Source organism: Larimichthys crocea, chromosome III (genome assembly GCF_000972845.2).
Source record: "Larimichthys crocea isolate SSNF chromosome III, L_crocea_2.0, whole genome shotgun sequence".
Lineage (NCBI taxonomy): Eukaryota > Metazoa > Chordata > Actinopteri > Sciaenidae > Larimichthys > Larimichthys crocea.
The window spans coordinates 51267048-51286758 of record NC_040013.1 but is presented as its reverse complement, the minus strand read 5'-3'; the positions used below and the strand labels follow the sequence as shown (position 1 = coordinate 51286758).

The 19711-nt window shown below is 42.6% G+C and overlaps 1 protein-coding gene across 4 annotated transcripts; it reads left to right on the top strand.

The window, feature by feature from the left end:
* The first annotated feature begins 1866 nt into the window (after positions 1 to 1866).
* bicdl1 (BICD family like cargo adaptor 1) lies at positions 1867 to 19638 on the top strand. Of its 4 annotated transcripts, XR_002042303.2 has the most exons (12): positions 1867 to 3008; positions 4109 to 4324; positions 9988 to 10104; positions 10521 to 10532; positions 11661 to 11807; positions 12018 to 12197; positions 12295 to 12513; positions 13848 to 13991; positions 14435 to 14565; positions 15970 to 16090; positions 16478 to 16591; positions 17616 to 17711. XR_002042303.2 is itself a non-coding variant. In XM_019264393.2 (11 exons), the coding sequence occupies exons 1-11, from the start codon at positions 2616 to 2618 to the stop codon at positions 16526 to 16528; spliced, it is 1731 nt and encodes a 576-aa protein (XP_019119938.2). In that variant the 5' UTR covers positions 1867 to 2615; the 3' UTR covers positions 16529 to 16994. The 4 variants fall into 4 exon arrangements, 3 of the variants coding, with proteins under 3 accessions (XP_019119938.2, XP_019119936.2, XP_019119937.2); XM_019264393.2 differs by lacking the exon at positions 17616 to 17711 and having other exon boundaries at positions 16478 to 16994; XM_019264391.2 differs by lacking the exon at positions 16478 to 16591 and having other exon boundaries at positions 1869 to 3008; positions 17616 to 19638.
* Positions 19639 to 19711: the final 73 nt, after the last annotated feature.

The following is a 19711-nucleotide window of genomic DNA, read 5'->3' as shown; positions in this document are numbered from 1 at the left end:
AGGCATTTAAATTCATCCTGCAATAACAGCAGGATTTTCATGCTGTGGTGGGAGCCATCCATCTATACTGGTCCATCTATACATCTCCCTGAACTGACTTGAATGGCGCATCCACCTTGACTCCTGTGCCATAAATGAGTCAGTAAGCAGACACACAGCACATAAGTAAATAAGTAAGCCAGTATTATGCAGCTGTACATGTCACTCCCTGCCACGACAAAAGACATACAGAAAAAAAAAAAAATAACATTCTTGTATTAACCATACTCTGCTTACTGTATGTGTCTTGTTTTTTGTTGTTGTTATTCATATACAGATTAACGATAATGTCTATATCGCCCCTACTACTAACATTTTTAATTATTTCATTTGAACTGGTTGATTAGTTAATTAGTTTTAATAGTTGATTAAAACAGATTTTTATAATCTAGTTTGGTTGTTATAGCATTGTATAGTGCATCACTAATAAAAATATTAATCTTAATGTCAATAATTAGAATCTATTACTTGTATCAGTCTTCACTCTGTCATGGAAGAACAAATCGTAAACGATAAAATAACCCGAATGCAAACTTGGGATTTCTTTTAGACCACCAAAAACATCAGTGTTTGATTAGTGAGGTCTGCCCTTCTTCTTTACTGATCGGCTGATTTCAGTTCAGAGCCATCGGCTGTGAAAACCACAGGGTGGAGATCAATATCAGGCCATGCGTGTAATGAAAGCCACCAGCATCACACATGTGTAAACCCTGACAAGTATAATAAGTGTTCACAGCATCTGGGTCTGAAAAGTGACACCAATGCAAAGTGTCTTAAACCTGCATTCTTTGTAATGGCCAGCAGGGGGCATCACATGTGGCTTCAACACGCCGCGCTCATGTAACTCTTATTTCTCATCTGATATGTTTTCATAGACATATTTAATGTGACATGTAGCTGTAGTATTTATAACTAGGTGGGCTGCCTTTTTGTGCAACCGGAAGCAGTACGTCACACACCAGCTAAACACTTAGGCTTTTTGTTGCTCATCAAAACCAAAATGTCTGTAACACCAGGCCACAGATTTTCTATAACACAAGCTAACAAATTACAGTCAGCCCTGATGACAGGAAATGGCTTACCCTTCCTGTCTCCTTAGTGGATGTGGTCTCTCCATCCAAACCTCAAAACCTTGTTTGGAAGGGTTGTGTGTATCCTGTGGATGGATGGAAGCAGACTGTGTTGTGCCAGAGACGTTTAGAAAGTTATTTTAGTTTTAGTTCAGATTATCTTTAGTGAAACCAGACTGAGAAGAGATGCCTGTGTGCTACAGGTGTTACAGATAATACTACTTAAGGTTCAGTTCCATTCAGCTCAGACAGAGTCAGGGTGCTGCTGTGCTGCATGTTGTGCCCACTGGAAAGTCTCTGCTGTAATAAATGGAACTGAACCTTAATTAGTATGATTGGTAACACCTGTGCTGACCCTACTATTTCATGTAAAAATAAAAATAAAAAGATCTACTGAGGTCCGAATCTCTGAATAGCTTCCTTTGGCACCACCACATGCTTTAAATCAAGCTATTTACTCGCCTGGTGGGAAAGGAACTGTGTGACCAAATGTGTGCCTTTTGGCTTTCCATCTGTAGCTATTTGCTCAACCACACACCTGCGTTACATGCATTTTTCTATTAACTAAAGGAGGTATAACATCCCCCCAAAAAATGACAGGTTGGATTATTTACTGAAAATGCAATTTCATTACAACGCAGGCTGTTTAAAACATCGCCATTAAAACATAGCCTGTGTTTTGCTGGAGTGTCATATGTCAGGGATATGAAAATAACTGACTGTCAAATTACCCTACCTATAGGTAATGTTAGGGGAACAATAATACATTAAATTACGCAAATGATCCATCATATTTTTGTTTTAGTTTTTCTGTGAATCTAAATGTTAGTGGGGTTTTCCAAACATCGCAGGTTTTTAGTGCTTTCCCATCTCTGGTGATGGCTGCTGCATTAGGTAACAGTCTGTCCTCATGTCTTCACGTGCTCTTTTACTGGATGTCATAGATGTGTGTGAGAGGCACCAAAATATGGCGCTATCATTTGCAGCCAATGGGCTGTCCGTTTGTAACAGGTCGCAGCTGGCGTCACTACCGTGGCGGGAACGCGCATTTAAGAAGGAAAAGAGGTTGAGGAGGCATCGGGATCGCGCTCATCTGTTTGGCTGGCAAATGCCACCGGTGTAACAGGCCGATCATTATGGGGGACCCAGGACCCCGAGACCGGATGGATCATGACCGACCGACCGCTGCGCACAGCTCATCCAGGCGGTTTATTCCGGGATAAAACATTCAGTGTGTCCAGTACAGAGCCAGTCACTGAGCTGCAGAGGAGGCGGTGTTTGCTGGGATTCAATCAGAGCCTGGTTAACGAGGATAGAGAGACGTGAGGAAGCCGGGAGCGCAGCAGTTTACAATCTAACTGGATCCATCTCGGATTTGTGAGAATGATAGATGAATTGTCGATTACAAGCCGGTCCGGTCAGCCCAACCCTGTCAGAGCAGGGTGGGTTCATCCGGAGTAAAATTAGTCGGCTCATATCTGTTGGCTTCTCCTCCGCAGGGCGGCGATGTCCGCTTTCTGCCTAGACCTGCAGACGTCTGCCGTGGTTTCAGCACCACTGGAGCTGGACAGCGACTGCATGGAGTCCCGGGCAAGCCCCGCCGCTCAGGAGCCGGGCGGCTTCCAGGCTCTCCCGCTGCGGCAGACGGGTTCCGGAGGCCTCGGCATGGCCTTGGAGGAGGAACTAGCCATGCTTACCGGGGAGCGGGACGACGAGGACGAGCTGTCGGACCTAGAGACGCCTGCGGTGGTGCATAACGCAGACTTGCTGTCGCTCTTCCGTCAAAAAGAAAAAGACTTGGTTTTAGCTGCTAAACTCGGCAAAGCGCTGCTGGAGAGAAACCAAGACTTGACCAAGCAATATGAAAAAATGCACAAAGATCTCAACGAGAGACTAGAGGTAAATCAAGTAAAGATTGAACATCCTAGTCAAGTTTGAATGCTGCCTCTGCCTCTCTCTGGTTTATTCTGAATGTCATAATCCTAGAGTCAAGTTTGGGCCTTCACAATGTAAACAAACTCAGGATCATCACTGATGCTGCCTGTAGAGCTCCACAGAGAGAGGGATCAGTCTCTTTTTTATGCTAGCACATAATTCACACATCCTGTTTACAATGAATGCTGTATGGCTCAGCTGAGCTCACACACTTTCATGTTTTTCGAAATCTTTCACTCAAGCCAACACGTGGTGTGAGAAACCAACACAAAGACTAATCCTGTGGGTGTCCAGGGCCTTCTGTACATCTGTTCAGCCCTTTGATCCATATTCATCCCCATGTTGCAGCTCAGAGAAATAAGCTGCCTCCTAATAACAAACTCTTATCATTGATGTTGTTACACTATCTGTTATCCTGTTCTAACAGAGCTCGGTGTTGTTTTGATTCTCTTTCATCCCTCTTTTTGTCCGGGGATGTACACAGAGATGAAAATAGTGACCACACAGATACCAGCTGCTTCAGCCTTGGACTCAAGCGTAACAACAACCCCCGTCCAAACTCTGGCAGCCGCTGATGGTGCAGTGCATCTGTCCACTGTTAGCTGCTTTCTAGAGAATAGACAGAAGCTTTCCTGTTAGCTGAGCTGTCACACCAGGAGCTAGGGAGACAAAATCACTACATTATATGTACCTGTACTTTCAGCTGAGCCTTTCATAGTAGTTATCATGTGTTTTAATGTCTTCTTTTGTAACAAAACTTCTGTTTCTGGTGTATGGTGCAATAATCACTCTTGAAAACTATTGAAAAAACACATCATTGTGTAATACTCTCATACTCTTGTACTAACATTTGGTGAGGAAATCAATCTGAACTTTTCCAGCCTAAATACAGTGAAATATTTCCAAAGACTGTGAACAACTTTCTCAGTCTGTTGATGCATCAACTCCTGTGTGAAGTCTCTGAATTTGTCACACCCTTGGTACTTATGTTCTGTGCAATTAGGACAATACTGCACATCTAAGCAAATGGAGCTCTAACCCCCTCTCCCCTCGTTCACATGCAGCACTTGGAGCAGGAAAAGCATGAGCTGCGTCGGCGTCTGGAAAGTCGAGAGGGGGAGTGGGAGGGCCGCGTGGCCGAGCTGGAGACGGACGTCCAGCAGCTGCAGGGAGAGCTGGAGCGCCACCAGGTCCAGCTGAGAGAGGCTGACAGAGACAAGACCAGGGCCATCAGTGAACTCTCTGAACAGAACCATAAACTGCTGGAGCAACTCAGTAGGGTGAGGCGCAGTGTGTGTGTGTGTGTGCGTGTGTGTGTGCGTGTGTGGCGGGCTGGGCCAATCTGCATGGAAGATTTAATTAGTCTGAGCTTTGAGTCACTGTGTCACATGGTCTTAATACTGCTTTAAACAGCCTTCCACCCAGTGTGTGTGTGTGTGTGTGTGTGTGTGTGTGTGTGTGTACACAGGATGTGTTTCTCTCTGGCCTGGCCTTTAGTCCAGTTCAAGCCTGTCTGTCTGACATTACATAAGATGCTCATCTAAGCGAGGATTCATCATCCCTCAGGAGGGATTTAAATGGTAAATGGACTGTACTTATATAGCGCCTTTCTAGTCTTCCGACCACTCAAAGCGCTCTACACTACATATCTCATTCACCCCATTCACACACATTCATACACTGATGGCATTGGCTACCATGCAAGGTGCCAACTGCTCATCAGTTTCTGGATCTAACCATTCATACACATTCACACACCGATGGCACAGCCTTCGGGAGCAATTTGTGGTTCAGTGTCTTGCCCAAGGACACTTCGACATGCAGACCGCAGGAGCCGGGGATCGAACCGCCGATCATCTGATTGGTGGATGACCCGCTCTGCCTGTGAGCCACAGCCGCCCCTCTCTAACTTCACCTGAATTATGCTAACTCATCAATAAAAAGGGGAGCTTACAATAAATAATTTAGAATGATTGGACTTCACAGTATAGCAGCACTTAGGGTTGTCTTGAGGTTGTATCCTTGTTGATGTGACGTGCTGCACACGCATCAGGAGGACCTGAGATTGGCAGTAGATGCAGATTGATGGAGCTGACAGCACTAGCCTTTGGAGCTACAGCTGATTAAGCCCTGCTAAGCAGCTCAGTGTAACACCTGCTCTATCTACACCAAAACAAGGACACTTCATCCATACAGAGTGATCACACTACAGCTTTGTCTTTGTGAAGCTTGACGATAAAGAGAGGTGTTGATTTGTCCACCTCTTGTGGCTTGGTGTGTCACTATATGTATATTATGTGGTTGAATATCACTCCCTCTACAACTGACGTGATGAGCTTGCTTTCCAAGAGCAGGGCTACATAATTCTGCCTACCCTGTCAAAGGCATATACAGTATAAACACCTGTAAGACTATTATAACTATTTAAGGGCTGTAAACAGAGTCAGCTGCCAGGTAGACCAGTGGGTGCCAGTAGGAAGCTACATGTCAGGATGCCCCAGAGCTGTGTGTATAGCCTTGACAAGCCTGTACAGGTGCTTTGGTTACCCCGTCAGCAGTGCTGTCAATGGCAACGCTGTGTGTGTGTGTTGTTTCCCTTTCCTGGGAGAAGGTATGATCTGCTGCTCAGGGAGGAGTATGCTCAGTGCGGTTTATTTTAACCCCTCCACTCGCCGCTGTGCAGAGTAGCTCTCGGTTTCTTCTTGATCAGATTAAATCACCCTATCTTGCCCCAACACCATCATCACTCTGCAATCGGGGACTGTTCTGGGCTGGTCAGTCGCTATAGATCTAAACAGGAGTGGGCACTTAGCATAATTAAAGTGCGTTTAATTTAACTGAAACCTGGGTGTGGGAAATCTATAAAGATATTTTCCTGTTGTGTTTTGGGGGAAGCTAATTGATTGGTCAGCCACAGTGCTCGCTCTCTCTCTCATTTTATCATTCCTTCTCTCTGTCTGTCTGTGCTCATTACTAAACAATGGGCTGTGACTAAATAATGTTAGCTGTTTACAGCTTTGGGTGAATGGAGGGAATGTAAAACTACCATAAGTATAATATGCAGTGGTGGATCCACTGGAGGCCTGCTGTTCATCTGCCATCTCTGCTTCTCATAGTACTTAACTCTTTTACTGGAACACTCGCTGGTCTTATTATGATTTTTTAATGATTTTAGAACATGTTTCTATACACTGCCAAAATGATTATGGGCTTGTTATTGTAGTGCTTTGATGTGCCTGCTGGAGATTACATTTCACAGAGCGGCGACTTGACTCTATAGATATCTATAGAGGACCAGGCTTCTGATAGAGAACCTCCACAGCCTCTTACAATAACACACAAACAGGATGAGATGAACCACCTGCCATTGCTACACCACAGTAGGATGAATAATAACTTATTCATCAATGAACAAATAAATATTGGTAATAGAAAAAGAGAAAAAAATAAATGACATTTTATAGAAATATAGAAATAAATCCTTTCCAATTTTTCACAATTATTTATGTGTACTTTAGGTTTATATTTATTTATGTGAATTATTTTACATCTATTTATTTATTAATGAAGTCTTAGTTGCATATAAAACCAGCGTTTCAGACGTTGATTTCTAAAGTAAACCCTTTGAGATGTATAAAAACAGTGTTTTTAACAGCCCTCCTAACAACTCAGGAATCAGTTTTTAACAGGGCCTTCAGTTAGCTACAGTGGGACGACCTTGAGAAGGCAGGGCACTCCGCAGGAAGTGATGTAAGCCATGGGGTAACGCACACCGCTGAGGGGATTAGGCTATAATCCGTGCTAATAGCCCTGCCATATGCATCCAGTCAGGAACCAAAACAACTCCGCTCCATACCCTGCTTAATTAATAAAAGCAGGTAACTCAGACCTGTTTATAAGAAGATCTAAAAACATAGCCTCCATGTGTGTCGCTGCATCACACGCTCCCTGTGGTTATTCCTCTTTGGATGTGAATGACTTTCCCTATACTGGACAATAAAACTATACATTATATTCAATGCATCCAGAGATAATAGGTTTGCATTGTTTCAGCAGTAGAGCCTAGGAGGTATGTGCTGGTCTGTAAGTGTGACAACTCAGACCTAATCTGATCAGTAAACCGACACGAAGGGGACCTTTGTGTAATTACATTACCACACACACACAGAGAAGGCTGGGGATATACTGACTCCAGCATAAGTGTCTGTATGTTTTATGGTCATAGTCAGCTCTACTTCCCTCAAAATCTAGAATTCACTAAATGTTGATGGCAGCCTCCAGTGACTCATCACAGTTGTTTATTTGGAGCTGTTTAATCTGTTTGTCTGACTCGTCATTTACAACAATTTAACTGGTGTAATGTGAACATCTTTGGCATCTGGCATGTTGTGTCTGTGCCTCATCAGTACAGTGTGTCCACACATCACACGCTGCGGAGGAATCGGTTTCACTCCTCCTCTTACAACCTTTAGCCAGTGTCAAACACGGTCCCCAGGCATCTTTCCAGCCATCGGCTTCGATCCCATCTACTCAGTGCAGCGCATAATGTCTGCCTCCCATCACCCCAAGGTGAAAATGACAGGAAGGAAAATACCAGAAGCAATGAGACCACAAGTCACAGCTCCACCAATCCTGCTTGTCTACCGTTGTCATGACAACCAGAGATGACATGCAAATTCAAACTCCACGTGTTGTTACCATGGGAATGTGCTCTACAGGGTGGCACAAGGATATAGATAGTCTGATGCTAGGCTGCGCCACCAAAGACCTTTGATGCACCTGCAGTCGTATCCCCCAGACGGTGTTCGACAGCCACAGACTGCCTGAGACCGAAGCAACAGGAGTCAAATCTACTTTCTACTACTTACAAAACTCATCTGAAAAGTGAGTTTACTGTGTTACAGTAGGTACAGCAGGCTCAGGTAAACGATACAGGAAAGAGGCTGTAAAGGGACGTGTCTCTCTGCTGAGCCCTACTTTGCTGCCCTGGATTCTGGTGCAGCAGTCTGATTCGCCCCTGTTTGTCCTGTCGTGTTGATAATGCTTGATCTGGGATCTGAGGAATTTATGTGCAGATTAAGCGAGTGTCTGCAAATCCGAGTAGTCAAATCCAGGTTTTTACGATTTGATCTCAATCTGTCAGTGTGTCGGGCCAGTGGGTCAGATGGGACCTGCTGCCGCTGCACTGGCCTCTACGGACTGCACATCTGTTTCACACACAGAAAAGACAGAATCATGCAGTTATCACATAAAAGTCACATCTGGCCAGCAAACTGGCTCAGAGACATTAAAATTATACAACAAAGTGATACAAGACAAATGCAAATAAAAAGGATTGATGTTTTTAATGTTCATGGTCATTTTCCTCAATTTCCATCAAAAATAGTTTTGCGGTTGATTTCTTTTCTGGTTCAAATCATAATTCAGACATTTACCCAGACACAGTTCAGAGAGATGAACAGTACAACAGTAAAATAATATTAATTGTAAATAATTGTCACTGGAATGGACTCTTCAGTCTCTATAAAACCATAATTAATTATTGGCATTTAAGACACAGCATCTGAAAGGTTGCTGCGTCTTTTCAAACCCTTCATGTGGGAATAAGTCAAACGAGTCTGAATAATGTTGCATTAATTTACTCTAAATGCGTACCCCTAACTAACTTGTCAGAGTCTATCTGACAAGATAGAGTCAGATAGATCTATCAGTCATCACTCAGGCTCATTAAATATTGGCCATGCACTCAGTGTAAACCGTTATCATTATGTTTTTATAAATTACAATGTAACTTACATTTTATTTAATCCAGGTTTAATGTGTTATACATGGACAATATATTTTCCAGGATTGTAGAGAGAAATTAACCACCATCAGGATGCTAAGTCATTTTGTGTATAGACCATGTGGAAAAGGCCTAAAACATAACATCACACTGGGAACTTTTGCCATGCAAGTTTATTAATGTTCCCTAATTACAGTTTTACTAGAATTCTTTTGAAAATCACTTTGGAGTTACTGTTGAGCTGAAGCAGAGCAACCCTGGAAGTTTGCCCCAGCAGAACACAGGCTACAGTCAGAGTTAACCTAAAGACTGAAGTTAATTGAAGTAAGCCAATGTGTCCATGTGACCAGTTGTTGAGTCACCTCACACCCTCCGTGAGTTTCTCGTGAAGCTGCAGCAGTGTGTAGTGCCACCTAGAGGCTGCACTTCAGATTGATATAACTCTCCCTACTCACTCAGCTCCCAGTGACTACAAGATAAACCATAATAAATAATAATCTTTTACATTCAAGAGTTGAGAACTGCTTGCCAAAGTACTCCCATGTTCTTGACACGTTTACTATATGTTTAGTCTCCTCACTGAGCTGTGAAAAGCTGTGAGTGTTTTTCAGGATTTTTCTGTTGCCATGGCAGTGATGATAATGCAAACTGTAGCTTCCTGAGTGCAGCTCTATGCTAATGAAGTCCAGCCAGACTCTGTGTGGCCTGATCCAGCCTGTCCAATGAGCTCAACTGATTCACTGAATCTGCCACTGGGCTGCATGGCACAAATACTAAGCAATGGACTGTTTGAGTAACACTAGAATGGCTATCAAATGCACCATTGACAGGGACAGACTGGGAGGGCTGATTTTCAAGTAACACTTTGCCAGTAACACATAGTACACAGTGACCATCAGTGTGTTTATGTCTATGTGTGAGTGTGTGTGTGTGTCCCTATCATCATCTAATGAGTCACCTCAGCAAGAGCTGCTGTGTAATCTTTTTAATCTAACTGAGCGGCGTTGCATTGTGATGATTTCAATCCTTTTTGTTGAACTGCCCATCATGAGTGTGACAGTAGTGTGCTCAAATCGTTGGAGTGTTCTTTTTACGTAAAAGCAGACAGGTTTAAGGTAATTGTGAACTCTCTATGTGTGTGTGTGTGTGTCCATCCAGGCTGCAGAGGTGGAGAGGCAGCTGTCCACTCAGGTCCATTCATTACGGGACGACTTCAGGGAGAAGAGTATATCTACAGGCCAGCACATGACACGACTAGAGACACTACAGGCGGAGGTGAGCCACTATCAGTACCACTTTTCATCATTCATCACTGGATGCTGTGCAGTTTGATTAAATTGTACTTTGTAGCCTGAGCAGACACCAAAAACAAAACAGAAAACCAAAAAGAGATAGAAACTTACTTCTGATTTGCAAAAAGAATGTTGCGGTGATTTGTATTCAGCTTGAAGCCTGATTACCTAAGATAACACCAGATCTTAAAACCTAAAGTTACACAGTCTTATTTTAAAGTTGGAGTACTTGGTGCAAACAAAAGGGAGGATGGTGTTCACCATGCCAGTATCATTTCTGGGATGTGTTTATTCTGCCTCTCTCTCAAATCTTTTCCTCCCTTTCTATAATCTTTATCTTTATCTGTCTCCTCACCCATTCCTCCTTCCCTCAACCTCCTTCCCTCTTGGTTGGAGCAGCAAGGGCTAGAAGTGAGTGGTTACCGACGCTGTCTGTCAGCTGGACTGCATGCTGCATGTAACGCCTTGTGAAATAATAGAAACAAGGATTGCACCATTGCTTCTCCTCCACCCACCTAAATGAGTTGATGATAGAGCAAAGCACTGTTATTTTATAAGGTAGATTATTGTATCTCGTGTTATACTGTATAACCATAATAACTACATGTAATGTTTGACGCCCCCACATCTTTATGGCAATCCCTGTTTCCTGAACCGAGCATTAAAAACACGCTTGGTTGTTGCGGCATGAGATGTGTCGTGGTGTCAGTTGTGCTGTGTATGATATCAGCCAGATACTGTATGTCATGAACAAAGGTGTTCTTAGAGCATAACAACACTTCAGATTTGCCCGTAACTTCTCTTCAAAGCTAGGCAGAAAACACCCAGACTGCAAAGCTTGCACTATAATTGTGAGAAAACGCTACCGCTCTATATTTAGCTGAGATGCTGCAATGTCTGGGTGCTCCCACTTTCCTAACGCTTTGCCTCTATATGACATGTGCTGATGATAATGGCTGGTTGCCCTGTTTGTATGAAAACAGGGGACTTGTAAGCCCAAAAATATCCAGAACCTTGCAATGAGGATGCTCATATGATACTGAAAACAACTGGTCCACATGTAAGCTGCACTGTGAACTAGGTTACCAGATGTAGGTCAAAAGCAGTGGGGATAAAAATGAACAAGATCTGATGTTTGTTTAATGGGGAAAGCTGCTCAGGCGGCTACAAGAAAAAACAGTTCATGAGGAATATGTGCTGTAGCCTTCAGTAGAAGGCTGTTACACATGTATGCATGATAAGGAAGAAGCTGATATCAAGCTTTATGGAGACGCTAATATATCACTAAGACATTCCTGAAGACGAGGGTGGCAGCTAATGCCTAGGCTGTGCTAGGCAACACACATTCTTCAGGCCAGTGGGAGTATTTTTTAATCTTGTGTAAGAGCCCAGGAAAACATGGAAAGGAAAGCTACAAAATGTAGCCTTTAATCACATCCATAGCTGCCCATCTGTCCGCTATCGACCAGCGAATCTCAGTTCCTCCAATGAATGGCTATTTCCGTGCAGTAACTAACTACTACTGTTTTGACATGTTAGATTAAGATGCTGTCGGAGAGGAAGATGGAGCTGGAATGTCGAGTGCACGCCATACTGGAGGAGAACGAGCTGCTGCAGAATACAGTGGATGACCTCAGAGAGAGGACGCTGGCGTTGACGAGGCAGTGTCACGAGAAGAACCTACAGGTACAGACACATGAATGAAGGACTGTTAGAGCTCAGATCTTTGAAGAATAGTTGTGACCTCTGCAGGTAAAGTGAGTAAATCACCTACAAAGGTCATTTTTGTTTATACATGCTACAGTTTGCCATTGAATTAGTCTACTGACCTGTCAGACCTCCGCAGGTACATACTGTATACTTAAGTTAAGTCATAATTTTTGCCTCTGTGTCCAGTTACGGCAGAGCCAGCTGGAGCTCCAGGAGGTTCGGGTGTCCCACAGGCAGCTGACTGCCCAGCTGGAGGAGTTAACAGAGGAGCACAGCCTCCAAAGCCTCACCCCACACCCATCCAGCCTGCTGTGTGAGATAGAACAGAGCATGGAGCAGGAGGAGCAGGAACAGGAGAGAGAGCAGGTAGCTACAGCAGGATTGTGTGTGATTGTAGTGTGAAGACCACTAAAATCACTGTCAGAGACTTTTCTAAACACTCTTCATCCTCCGTTCCTTATAGCTGCGTCTCCAGCTATGGGAGGCCTACTGTGAAGTTCGCTCGCTCTGCTCCCATCTCCGGGGAAACGACGTCACAGACTCAGCGCTGTCCACCGACTCTTCCATGGACGAGTCCTCAGAGACGTCCTCAGCCAAGGATGTGCCTACGGGAAGCCTCCACACCAGCCTGCTAGAGCTACGGAGGCTAACACAGAATCTGCTGGATGGCAACGAGTCTACGGTAATAAACAACTTACTAGTAGTGAGGAAATGCCTAATTTTAGGTATTTTGTAATTTCCTAATAATTTCCCTGGACGAACCAAACATTTGGTATTCTAAGAAAATAGAGACAATGGACCTGGACACTGTAGTAAGCACCCAATCATTTATTTTATTCCTTAAGAAAGAACCAGGAAATTATATAGTAGTACCGGGTGTGTGCGTTTTGTTATATTAATTGTTTAGTAAGGGGGCTCCAGCTGCTCCTCCTACTGTCTCTGCGCTGCTGTTGCTATTCAGTCATTTGTCTGTGGATACTTTGAGTTATGTCACTGCTTACACCAAGACTTTAGCGCATGTTAATCATCAAAACAAAACCCTATCAATAGCTATCAAGATTCATAAATCAATGACAGTTTGATGACTATCAATACGAAATAGAAACATGTAAACTGCTAACCCTAACTTTATTTTCAGAACTCTCACTCTTAATATATAGCTATAGTCACTTACATTATGTAACACTTGTTTAGAAGACAGTAGAAAGGGATTTTATATCCAAATTAAACAGAAAGCTTTAAGATTACATGTACATTTAGTCATTTAGCTGAGGCTTTTATCCAAAGCGACTTACAAAAAAGGGAAACAATCAAAGTACAGTCTGACAAGGACATGTTAGTGCAGCAATAAGTACTGTGACAGTTCAGAGCAGGATAGATTTAATGTGTCCAGTTGTTGGTAGCGTTAGGAGAGGCGGTACTCTGTGAAGAGCTGAAGTTTTTTAAGGTAGACGACTATATACGTATGTCTAAACACATCAAGTTTTCAAAGGTTAAAAATGTGCACTCTCGAGTTGAATGGGCATAATGCCCATGGAGGGCATTATATTGGAATCTACAGTCTCCATGTGTGTTTGCCTGCTGTGTACACACTTACACTTAATTCATTTTCATATTGTTAATATGTAGTAACATAGTCTTCTCCAGGAACCTCACTATGTATTTACAGTTACATATCAAGTCCTTTCCAGAAACTTATTGACCCTTACAGAAGGACCAAATGAATCGTACATGTGATCACATATAGGAAAGCCATTATACCACGAGAATGTTACAAAACCACATATCCTAAGTATGTTGTGCACACCACATGTATTCCACATGTTTCATATGTTATTCTGCACATGTGAAATTCATGTGGTTTTTCTGTAAAGTGACCCAGAAAAGGACACATTTTTCAAGACATCTAACTTACAATATTCTACAATACTTTTACAGTAATGTAGGTGGTAGGAGCACATATACGTACAGTGTGTGTGTGTGTGTTGTGAAGTGGTGTGTGTTGTGTGTTGGAAGGGCTCGCGGCGCAGTGATGAGGAGGCTCTGGAGGAGCAGGTGAGGAAGCTGGGAGAGGAGCTGAGGGAAGTCAGAGAGCTGTACGAAGCCGAGCAGGACAAAACACGCAGCAATGAAGAGGAGGTGCTGCAGCTGCACAATCAGGTACCGTAGACACACACTCCGTGTGTGCACATCAGTGGAACATACGAGGTCACATGCAGAGTGTGAACAGGAGGCAGAAACCTTCACAGCGAGGCTGCGCTGAAGTGTCAGACAGCCGTTATTAATACAACATCACATCCAGGCTTTCTTGGCAGGGTAACATTGCATTAAGGAGCCCTCATGTCTAAGAATAACACTTGGACGACACACAGCTGCAGCTGTAGTCATCACCAGAGTGTGTGCTAGTGTGAGCTTGATGCATGTTGTTTGTAATGTGGGACATAGCTTCAACCTTATTGTCTCTCTGCCATCAGAGCTTGCTCTCTGCTGTAGTTTGAAATGACATCTCACATGATTTACACAAAATACACACACTCACACACAGGTCAGTTGTTTTCTTGTTGATCTCATACATTTGTGTTGTTCTCCCATGTGACCTGCAGATGGGGCTGCTCTCTGTGGAGATGTGCTCTCTCCAGGAGGAGAATGAGCGGATCAAGACGATGGCTGAAATCCGAGAACCCAGTGAGCAGCTCCAGAGTGCTATCAGAGACAGAGACGACGCTATAGCCAAGTAAGGATCACATCACATGTGCAGATATGCACACATTTCACAGCCAACTAAACTTTCTTCATCAATGTAATGTTAAAAGTATAAAGAATAATTCCAGCTTATCACAACTTGAGTCTTATTTTATAATTTTATACTGGTGCAGTGCTGTTCTGATCCTTTTTTGCTGTTTGATTTCTCGATAAATTAAAAGTCACAGTAACAGACCCATAGTTTTAGACATACCACCATTTTTGTCATCAACACAGTCATCTTTAAATCTGGGGAGATAGATTTTAGCCTTTACAGATTAGGCCCCATCATGACGTCATCATATTTATAGAGGTTGGTGATACCCTCTGATAGAATCTGGACACTGGTGGTGATGGTGAAGAGATGAAGACACTGATGAAGGTCAATGGTTTAATTGAAATGGCATCTGACATCAGCAGAGAAGATTTTATTCTTATTATTTTAAGAGATTAATTTTTTTGACAGCAAGAACATGATTGGCTGATCGAGATTGTTGCTAAATCTGGTTGGTTTAACTGAAAGAGTGAACTCCTATCGTCAAATGATTATGAGTAATGAGTATGACTGAACCTGTACCGGTTTTAGACTTATAGTTTATTGAGGTTTTTCAAAACATGAGCTACACCTTGGAGGTGTTCAAGGAAAAGCTTCCCTGCCATTGAGGTCTAACTCATCTAGACATAGCAGTGAATGAATCTTTATGGCTAAATCATTTGTCATCTGTCAAAAATTACTTTCTTGAGTATAATGTTTTCATAACTGACATAAATGACGGCGAGAACTAGGAGAAGAAGAACTTTAATGAACCAGAATGGTCCTTTGAATTTGCCTTTTTTTGTTCATTTTGATCAGTCTGACATGAATTAGATCGATACACATTATAGATATTTTCAGTCTCTGCTGTTGCTTAAAGGAATAGTTATTTAAGAATACTTGTTTTTGGTGGGAATATATTTGTTTTCTTGCAGAGAGTTAGCTGAATCGACCTCCAGCAGCCGGTTACCTTAGCTTAGCATAATGACTGGAACCTGAGAGAAGGCGGTTATGTTCCGGACTATTTATTGGCTGGGAAAAGTGACGTCTTGGTCTACCTTTGGGTTGTAACCATAATGTTTAAGTAGTGAGCTTTAGAGGTAGGTGGTTTTTGTTACCACTGGACAGAGACAGGCTAGCTGTTTCCCCTGTTTCCAGTCCGCTGACTGTAGCCTTATATAGAGATCTTCTCATCTAACTCTCTGTAAGTTGTGAGTTGTGTTTACCAAAATGCAGAACTATTCCTTATTAGTTATTCCCCATCCGTCACCATGTCAGAGAGCAGAAACAGATTTTCTGCTTAAGGCTTAATGCTTGTAGGCTGTCACCAATTGACACACTTTGTCTGTGTGTGTCTCGCAGGAAGAAAGCGGTGGAGATGGAGCTGGCCAAGTGTAAAATAGACATCATGTCTCTGAATAGCCAGCTTCTGGATGCCATCCAGCAGAAGCTCAACCTGTCGCAGCAGCTGGAGGCTTGGCAGGTGGGTCAAAGGTCACAAGCCAGATAGGTTGTTGTTACATAAATAAAGCTGCGCTGTAAATATAATGTAAGCCGACTATAATATAATGTATATAAGAGTGAAATTAACACTAACTTCTAGAACAGTTTATCCATTTTCCTTCCCTTTTCTTCTAACTTGTGTTTAGTGTCAATTTTAATGTGTGCACATACACCAAACTACTCAATTAACTTAACTGAGGGTGTATGTTAGTTGCTTGTCTGTGATGGGTGTCATTAAGGAAACACATTACATATGTAGCCTGAGGACACTGAGTGTGTGTGTGTAAGAGTGTGTGTGTGTGTTCCCTCCCTTCCCTCCCTCATCTGAAACTAGCAGCTCTTATCTCTCTCTTCTCCCTACCCACAGTTTGCCTCCTCAGGGCTCTTTACTGTTTGGCTCTTGTGGTTTCTGATCTAGTGGCCTTTCTCAACTTCAGTACCACCCTTAATCCCCTGAGGTACCCCCCCTCCTGCCTTAGAGGTGAGCCCGAGCTGCACCATCTCACCATTTCACCCTGCACTAACCAGACTGCACCATGCTGAGCCATTCCATGCCAAGGTTTCAGGAAGAAAAAAAAAACGCCCATCCCAGCTCTATAAGATCATTAACCACCACAGAGAACCATCCAGTGACCACCCTCTCTTGCCACCTGCCTTTGTCTCCACTTCCTCACACCTGTATCCCCTAAAGGAATGTTTAGGACTTTGGGCCACTGATCAGCTTACTTGTTAAAAGATGAGAACACAGACATCACATTAGTATATCTAGCAGTTCATAATGCTTGGCTGGTGCATGGTTATAGTCATGCGGCTGGCTGTTTTATCTCTCAACAACAAATCTGGAAACCTTCCCTATCCATTGGTTTAGTCAATGTATTTGTTGAGATTTAGAACCGTGGTTAACAAACGGTAAATCTCAGGAGTCATGAGATGATGATAAAAAAAAAAAATTAAAAAAAAAACACAAAATGATGATCTTTCTCCAGACTTTGCTCTAATGTTTGCTTTTTTTCATAAATTACTAAATATTTTTATCTTCTAAAAGCTGTTCAAATAAATTGATCTCAGAGGAAAAATTATTCTTTGGCTAACTTCTCATCAAGGCGTCTCACTCTGAAAAGTTTGGGAATCCTGGGAATTAGATTATTCTATACTTCTGGAAACGAATTTCCTTTGAAAGAGATTTGTGCGTGTGAATGTCTGAATACTAAAGACAACACAGCGTTATAATAAATGAAGGCAATTTAACTCTAAATTTCTAAAGTTTGAATTTTGTGCTAAACTTTCAGACTTGGCTGCATGTAATTTCTGAGAGATATTAAGTAGCAAATGATCTACCAGGGACCAAAGGTACTTGTAGCGTCTCTGTAATCAATATCTATCAGGTAACTTGATCAATGGGTTCAATCTCCCTAGAACTTCCTGTAACACCCAACCATATACCTCCTCTGTGTGACATTCGGCTCCTTTCTCCCTCTCATTCACTTCTTTGTCCTTGGCTTTAGGATGATATGCACAGAGTGATTGACCAGCAGTTGATGGACAAGCACCAGGACGAGTGGTGCTTGGCCTCTTCCTCCCTGTCAAGGTCGTCGAGGGCCCACGGCAGTCAGTCCTCCAGACGAGCTCACCGCATCTCTGACCGGGACAAGAGACTTTTCTCTTTTTTCAAAAAGAGCTGAGCCCCATTGGACTGGCCCTGAGCATAGTAGACAGACAGAGACAGACGAGGCGAGGGAGAGGGAGGGAGTGACATCACAGTACAGGGGTAACAACACAGCCAAAGATGGGCAGTGGCACACATTGAGGTTTGGGGGGGTCATTTTGCACTTTATCTGTCCCATTACACTTCTCCTCACTGATTAATTGGTGACTACTGACAATGAGAGATATAGATATAAGAATAGGACTTCCCCAGAGGCTTTGGCTTTAGCCCCTCTTATAGAAAGCTATCGGTCTTACAGAACATGAACAGGGTCACAAAGTTTACCTCCAAAGAGGAAGGTTTCCTTGTAGTGCCTATGACCATCTCTACTAGCCTACTGCCAACACTGTAGAGAGGGAACACTATGTACAAACTGCTACTGTATGCATCCCAGTTATCAGGCCAAGGAGTCTGGGGAAAGATAGGTGGATGTACGGGTCTTTGCAGGATTGTGGGGAAAGACGAGGATAGCAGGACAAAGCTGTTCATCAGAATGTGATGAGACAAAGCAGGATGAAGACCTTTTTCCTGAGGTATAGAGCGATGGCGCTGCAGCCAACCAACATATGATCTCTCAGGTTTATTCATTTGTTCAGGGGATGTTCACAATGTGAGGCAACAGCTTGATTTACGAGGGCCATAGTGTGCTGTGCATCTGACAAAATGAATGACAGAGAGTAATTATTTTATTATTGAAAATAAGGTTTGCCCCAGGTCCAAACTTCCAATCAAATAAGAAAAAGACCTTTGAAGAGATACTCCAAGGATTTAGCATTGCTCTTTAATAACAGTTGGAGACTTGCAATAGTTATATTAAAGTTGCACTAATCGATATTTTTACACAAACAGTGAATCAAATAAGTAACTGTGAAATTTAAATCCATCCACAGGGAATTATAACCCAGCCCTGCAGTTCCCTTCAGCTCTATGCAGTGTTTAGCTTTAGTTTTTGCCTGCACACTTAGTATTTTGTCTCAGGCTCGCCTCTCTCCTCGACCCTGTTTTCAGCAGCAAGCAAAAATCAGAAAGCTCTGATAAACTGATTGTACTCACTCAATGGCAAACAAAGTTAACATTCAACTGGTGAATAAAGTGAAGCATTTAGCAACGAAGGATCCAGATATTTCCCTGGAGAGCTGGAAGAGACCAAAACAAACAAAAGGCTGTTTCATTAGCCAGAAAAAGTTAGTGAAGCTTTAAAAAGATCAACTGTTATTTAAAGCAGCAGGTTCAGGGACACCTTCACTTTTAGTCCCCAGTATCAAATTTTATATTTTACGAGCCTGGTTTGTAAAACAGGTTTTCTGTTTGTCTGTCTGAATTTGCAGTTTCCTAGTCCAAGCTGAGGTAACGCTGATGATTAATATGGGTCATTTTCTCAGACTTTACAACACTCCTCCAAAGCCACAGGATACATTAACATGCAGTTATAAATATATGCTGAGAATCACTTCCATGACTACTTAATAACTGACTTTTATAAGCAAAGTCAGTAAATTTGCTTCCATAACTAATGAGACATGTCATCATGGTTAAGTTATATGAAACTACTGAAACAGTTCAAGTTTGAGCAAGGCAAAACTATCCTTAAAGTGAATGTATGAAAACCAGCACTTTTTTTCGTTGGACCTGTCAGTGTTGAACTCTATGAGGCCTTCATGTTTATCTCCGACATCTGAATAAACCTTTGGGTGACTGAAGTTGGTGATATTGTTTGTCCGGGTGGTACCATTTTCCACAGCTCGCATTATATTTCACATTTAAAGGTCCAGTGTGTCAGATTTACTGGCCTCTATTTACAGAACATGGCAGAAATGGAATATAATATTCATAACTATGTTTTCATTAGTGTGTAATCTCTTTAAAAAAACTCATTCTGTTTTTGTTACCTTAAAA

Bases quoted from the DNA above. Each gene is read 5' to 3' on its own strand.
- bicdl1 (XM_019264391.2), top strand. From the start codon at position 2,616: ATGTCCGCTTTCTGCCTAGACCTGCAGACGTCTGCCGTGGTTTCAGCA. The intron at 12,198-12,294 runs GTAGCTACAGCA...CGTTCCTTATAG, and splicing joins AGGAACAGGAGAGAGAGCAG to CTGCGTCTCCAGCTATGGGA. The intron at 16,091-17,615 runs GTGGGTCAAAGG...CCTTGGCTTTAG, and splicing joins AGCAGCTGGAGGCTTGGCAG to GATGATATGCACAGAGTGAT.